At 26.8% G+C, this 6,837-nt stretch overlaps 1 protein-coding gene across 2 annotated transcripts; it reads right to left on the reverse strand.

The window, feature by feature from the left end:
* Positions 1-1,365: 1,365 nt before the first annotated feature.
* Positions 1,366-6,197, reverse strand: LOC100168044 (ring canal kelch homolog). Of its 2 annotated transcripts, none has more exons than XM_029490252.1 (11): positions 5,892-6,197; positions 4,649-4,802; positions 4,376-4,595; positions 4,125-4,300; positions 3,955-4,051; positions 3,684-3,840; positions 3,513-3,604; positions 3,141-3,452; positions 2,912-3,055; positions 1,996-2,248; positions 1,366-1,908 (listed from the first exon to the last, which is right to left on the reverse strand). In XM_029490252.1, the coding sequence occupies exons 2-11, from the start codon at positions 4,759-4,761 to the stop codon at positions 1,724-1,726; spliced, it is 1,749 nt and encodes a 582-aa protein (XP_029346112.1). In that variant the 5' UTR covers positions 4,762-4,802; positions 5,892-6,197; the 3' UTR covers positions 1,366-1,723. The 2 variants fall into 2 exon arrangements, with proteins under 2 accessions (XP_029346112.1, XP_029346111.1); XM_029490251.1 differs by having other exon boundaries at positions 3,513-3,610; positions 5,892-6,066.
* Positions 6,198-6,837: the final 640 nt, after the last annotated feature.

Consider the following 6,837-nt stretch of genomic DNA (forward strand, 5'->3'; position numbering starts at 1 on the left):
CAATTTTGACTATTTATCGTGTAAACAGACACAAAACAAAATAAATTAAGGTTTAAAAATAAAAAACACACATCATAGTAAAATCAATACATTTATCTAGTATTGTTAAAATACGGTATTTTATTTTATTTTTGTATTATACTGTATTATACCTTGTATTATACCGGTATTAAACTTTGTATAATACTATTGTATTTAAGTAGGGTATAATAATTTTTGTATTATACCGTATTATACCGTATTATACACATTTTATACGGTATAAAATCCTGTATTTAAATATATAATATACAATTATACAATTTAAACTTGATTACTCAACCATTGTCCATTTCCTATTTGAAAATTGAGTCTTATTAATACAAATAAAATAGACATAGTAATATAAATTAATAATAATATAAATTAAATTCAAAAGTTATAACAAAGTCAACAAGTACAGTAATAATTAACAATTTTAATAAACATAAATAACTCTTTTGGGTTTTTTTTTTCTAAATAAATAACTTAAAATAAATGTTTTAATGTAAAATATTAAATAAGTAACAAAAGTAAATAGTAATCCCTTTATAGGTTATAGTAACAATTTTAACACTTAAGTCTTTTAGTTTCCTGTTTAGTATAAAAAAAAAATAATAGAAAATAAAATAAAACCTTTTTTGTTTGTAAATACAAAATAAATAATAATAGATTTTTAAAAAAAGTTTTATACAGATTTTATACCATTGTATAAAATAATTCTATACAGCGTGTATAATACCAGTATAATACAATTTTATACATTTGTATTATACAAATTTACATCACTACATTTATCGCATTGCTGTGAATCTAAACTAATAAAAACGGAAGTTTTTACGCGGTTTTTCACTAAATACTTGTTAAACGAAATCGTCACCAAATGTTTATAATATTATTTTATAAATAAGAAACAATTTTCAAAACCATGATGGTTGGATTAATTAGGAAACTGAGGGAAAAATTGAAATTCAAAATGTTCTAGTGTGTTTAAATTATAATATTCTTTAAAAGTTCCAAGGATCCGCAAATATTATTTCTAAATTAAAACAAAACATCTAAAACCATTGTTCTCCGTTTAAATATCTCTCTAATTTTATAAAAATTTGAACTAAAAATACCTATTATGAAAATTGTGTAAGGGTAAAAATTTTATAGAACTTTTGGTGAAAGTGATAACTACTTATGATAAACCTTAATTTAAATGTTCAATTCATAGCTACGGTTAATTAAAATTAAAATTAAACATTCTAAACATTTTTAGCTAGGTATAAATCGTTATTTGCAAATGTTAATTATAATGATGAACATTATACGAAACCTTTTAATAATTAAAACACAATAAAATAAATAAAAGTCAATTGAGATACTATATTACAAAATAAGAAAACATTTAAATATTTTATCAAAAAAAAAAAAGTGAGAGAGTGTGTGAGCCCACCAGTACACTCTGGGGGAGTAAAACTTCTTTCATAAGTAATTGGGCAGTGAAATTAGAAGTGAATTAGGGAGAAAGTGAGAAAAATCAATAACATAAAAAAAATATGTAATTTACAATACCTAGACATTTTTGTTTACTAATGGTAGCTATGGACATATATAAATAATATAAAACAAACGTGTTGTTTCATTTTTCGTTTTTTTTACGATTTTTTTTCCACTCACACCTCAAGAAGGAAGTTTTACTTCAAAAAAATCATGAATGTTAACAAGTTTTTAAATGTCCTGGCCTATTAATGGCTACTACTCTGGCTCTACAATTTTTATGAACCCAATGTGCAACTATGGTCCAGGTATTAGTTTTGGGGCAGTAACATTCTGTAGAATCTTTATGGTAATAGTCTTCACACCCACCAAAGACATACAGTAAACCGTCTGCTGCAACTACTCCTATATTGAAAATTGATATAAATTCAATTTGTTTATTTTTTACAAATTTTTCTTAAAATAGTTATGAATTATTCAACGAGAAGCTACCTGCACCACATCGAGGAATATGCATGTCCGCAATAGTAGTCCAAACTCCTGTACTTGGTCTGTATACTTCAACACTCCTCAGACTTTCAGATTTATATACACCACCCACAGCATACAGTACACCGTCTAAAACGCCTACTCCAACACCTTTACGACGTACAGACATTTTTGCAACGGGTGTCCATGTATCAAGACTGGGATCATAACATTCAACAGTTTTTAATGGCTGTAATGATGAAACACATCCTCCTACCTACAACATTTAATTAATACAAATAATTGTGTTGTATAAAAATAAACCTAAATTACAATATTATAGTGATGAAAGTGATGAAAGTGATTTAGTACATATTTATGAAACATTGAATAAATACAATTCTATTTTTTTTTTTTTTTGATTACAAAAATGTATTTAAAATTAATTAGCGTACGAAATTAATTATTACATGAGCTTGAAAATTATTCAAAATTTAAAATCAATCTTAACGAAGTATGAATAAATTATTCTTTAATAGGAATTAAAAAAATTACACTATATCCAATGTTTAAAATTTAAATTTAATAAAGTTCAATTACTTTAATACATTTCACATTGTAATTTTTAAACATTAACATTATTAATAACATAGGTATATTAAATAAATTAGTTTACTTTTTTTTTATTAAGTTTTGAATAAATCCGTTAAAAAAAAATCAAGTTATGGTAGGTACACCCTATACATAGGTAGGTATGAAAATTAATGAAAATTAATGAAAATAAATCAGTCTCTGATTTATATAACTTATTAATTATTATCAATTTAAATAATATTCCTTGATTATTTATCAGGAGATCTTTTTTTTTTCAATCAAAATATTATTATTGTAACAAATATATTATACCAAATTTAAAATCAATAAAAGAATATTATTTTACCGCATATAAAAGGTTATTCAGGACTCCGACCCCAAGGCCAGATCTTCTAGTAGACATATTAGTTATCATACGCCATTCTTGAGTATTGTAATCTAAAACTTCTGCATTATCTAATGGACCATCATTAATATTGTGTCCACCAACCTTAAATTTATTATATAATTTTTTTGTTACCTTCATTATTTAGAAATAATGAAACAACTTAAAATTGTAATTCAACATTACTTACGGCATACAGATAACTATTGATTACACCAACTCCAAAATTGTTTCGTTTAACTAACATTTCAACACTTGATTTCCAACAAGGTGATTCGAAAGATAAGTCAAGCACATAAACAGATTGAAGTTGCTGATAAACATCAATAAAACCACCCACAGCAAACACTAAATTATCTTTCACTACAGCTAGACAAGGATTGTTATGGTCTGTTATCATTTCAGGGCCATCATGCCATCGGCTTATTTTTGGTTCGTAAAATTTTGTACTGATACATTTTGATGATTCACGAGTATCAAATCTACTAACAACTAAGATAACCTGTTAAAATCAAATAATTAAATATTTTTGAAAGATAAATAAATTATAACAGAATCATACCTTATCTCCATGTCTAGGATTATTCCGGATGTTATGAGGAATCAGGTAATTTGGCTTTAGTCTATAAAAATTTAATGCCTCGTTTATGTAATCTATACCTTAATAAATTATAAATATATATATAAATGTATATTACAAAATATAAATAAATTATTTAAAGAAAAAACTTACATTTATAACAATTCTTAATAAGAGGTTCCTTGGCTACTTTTTTTATTATGTAATCCTTCGATGTTAACGGCAAACGTACGTGTTCCATTAATTGGGGTAAAATACGCTTTCTTGACCCTGATTCATATTTAACCCAACGAATAACACTTTCAAATACCTAAAAATACGAGTATACATACTTAATTATGAATTAGACTTCATATTATAAAGTTACTGAAATTAGAATTTGCAAATACTAAAATATAACAATAATTAATTTTAGTTTGCTTACTTTTTCTTCAGATGGAACTGTAAGTTTATCACTGGAGATCAATTGAATTACTTGAGGCGATGATAACGTTAGAAATTCTTCACCACCAACAACTTCTCTAAAAATCAAAATATAATAATAATAAATAAAATATCCATGTAGAATCATATAATGAAAATTATGTTTCATACGAAAAGTGTTGTTGAATATATAATTCTGAACTTGTTAACAATTTCATACAGCTATGTAAATCAGCTATTGCGTATATACCGATACAATTTGTGTGACACAGTTGTGACTGTAAAAAATCACAACACGCCTCTTTTACTTCTTGTAATTGCAAGAGATTTGAAGCTGGCAATAAATCCTAGAGAAATAAACGGTAAACAATTTAAACGATTTTGTTGTATGTAATAAAATCCAATTGTATAATATATTGTACCTGGACGTTTTCTTCAGTGATCATGATTTTTCCAGAATAAAGAAAGTTTACCAACAGTTGTAAAGCGGTTGAATCTATCTCTCTCATTACAACAAGGTCATGATTCCTTTCTGAAAAATTGGTGAACATTGCATGGAAATATGGACTAGCATCGGCTAACACCACTTTATGTGCAATTACTATTTTGTTATCGTCTGCTTTTAGTTTAATATCACCATCTCTAAAAAAAAAACAAATCGTAACTTATATTTTTCGAGCATACTTACAACTTACTGGCGAAATGATTGTAACACTCCATATGTCTCTGCATAAGACGATTTTTCATATTCGTATTTTGCATATTTTGCACATCTTCCGGGTTCTGTTTTTTGATTTTTATTTTCCATTGTTAATGGTATATGAAGTCCGGGTTTTGGAGTTCTTAAAACTAAAAAATGAGCATTTAAAAATCAATTATAAATATCGAAAATAATCGTTAATAATCTCCTATTAAATCTTAAGTAATAACAAAAGTAAATTTTTATAATAACATTCAAAATTAAAGGGAAAAAGAAATGTTTGCTCAATATTCAACAAATACCAGCAAGTCAAAAATACTGGTCATCTGTATGTTTATCGGTAATTTCGTTTCCTTTTATCGTTTTATAGTTGAGCGTATTGACTATTATACTGACTATTTTAATGGAAAACGCAAATATTACGATCTTCCACGTATTGCTGTCTCATAGGTTAACGTACTTTTCAATCATAAAAATATAAAAATCTTAAAATTATAAAATCAATACATTATTTTATATTTAAATCAGAATAAACGGTTACATTTAAATTTTTAGTCCTGCAGTAAAAAACAAATTTCAAATAATATACCTTTACAGTTGTTTACTTGAAATCTGTAATGGTATTATAATTAAGCTGATTATTCCAGGCCCTAGTAGTCTAGTATATTTTTATTGTGACAAAACATATAAACTTTGATTTTATTCAATATAATTTATCTCATAAGTAATTTTAATAAAAATTACCTATTCAATGTTGAAACGCACTTACACGCACACTAGTACTGAGTGTTTCAGTGATTGAATAAGAGAAGCGATACAGTTTGTGTGCTGGAGATTCTGTTTAGGTGCATCTAATTACATAATATACAATTTATAAATACCTAGATACGTCATACAGACACGTTGTAATTCCTATATTACACTAAGATATAGAATATACAGAGAGATTAACAAGTCATTATGTTCCCCATTTTTTAAATTAATAATAAATGTATTTAATTTAATTTTTTTTTATTTTTTAAATATTCTTGTAAAGACCATATTATTTTAATGTTCATTAGATTATTAACTGTATTAACAAGTGACATTTGGCATTACAAAACTTTTAAATAAAAACCCCCTATAATAATTGTAAATTACAAAGTGCAAACTTTTTTTTTAAATATTGATGTTCCTAAATTACGGCCGGCACCATGCAATCGCGAACTTATATTATAGTGTTGCGATGGTGAACTTACATTATAATGTTATGATCCCGAACTTATATTACAGTTTTACGATCGCGACGCAAAACATTGACACTTGATACTGCGGTAAATAATGCTACGAAGAAACCGTGACACCCACGACGTCCGACGACAAGAGAGACAGGACAACTAGTTGCAGTTATGTCACCATGCACACTCATGTAAATCACCAGACTGGCCGATATCATGTTGGACGGGAAGGGGATATGCACGCAAATTCGACGTCTAACACGTACACTCGCAAAACAGTTCGATATGAATAAAAACGGCACGGAAATGACACAGACTTGATAGACCAACTTGATAAGGTTTTCGCGGCAACAGTTGAAGCCTCGAGAAGGTCAGTTGGCATTGTATGGTATTTTATAATAATATGGTAATTAATATTAAATATGTTGTATTGCATTTTATGATTTCCAAACCTGTTGTTTAAAAAAAAAAAATATTTTACATATATCATTTTGAATGTTTTGGTTTAATATTTATAACGGTGGTATTCCTAATACATTTTGTATAATGAATATAACTGAAAACATGGCGGGCGTTCAATCAGCTGGCTTCATAGCAGGGACTGGAACCTTAAGGATTTTTTCGGTTCTGGTTCCGGTTCGGTTCTTAAAATAAATAAATAATTGGTTCCGGTTCCGATTCCGGTTCTTAAAATTACAAAATAAGGGTTCCGATTCCTGTTAATTCCGGTTCTAACCGGTTCTTAAATATGCATTTTTCCAAATATTACTTATTGCTTTTTAGGTAGATTTTTTATTCATAGTCATGACTTGGCTCAGCTTTGTAAAAGATACGTTTAAATTGCATTTTAATAAAGATACAAAACACAAATACATACATTCGAAAAGTATTTAAAATACATTTCAAATAATTTTAAGAAAAATTATTTAAGAACAAATATAAACACTTGGCATGAATTTAAATTTAA

The sequence above is a fragment of the Acyrthosiphon pisum genome, chromosome A2 (assembly GCF_005508785.2).
Source record: "Acyrthosiphon pisum isolate AL4f chromosome A2, pea_aphid_22Mar2018_4r6ur, whole genome shotgun sequence".
Taxonomy (NCBI): Eukaryota; Metazoa; Arthropoda; class Insecta; order Hemiptera; family Aphididae; genus Acyrthosiphon; species Acyrthosiphon pisum.

Excerpts from the sequence above, each read along its gene's own strand:
- LOC100168044 (XM_029490251.1), bottom strand. The coding sequence starts at position 4,761 with ATGGAAAATAAAAATCAAAAAACAGAACCCGGAAGATGTGCAAAATAT. Across the intron at positions 3,841-3,954 it reads CAGTTCCATCTGAAGAAAAA|GTATTTGAAAGTGTTATTCG; the intron begins GTAAGCAAACTA and ends TCGTATTTTTAG. Across the intron at positions 1,909-1,995 it reads TATTCCTCGATGTGGTGCAG|GAGTAGTTGCAGCAGACGGT; the intron begins GTAGCTTCTCGT and ends TTTTCAATATAG.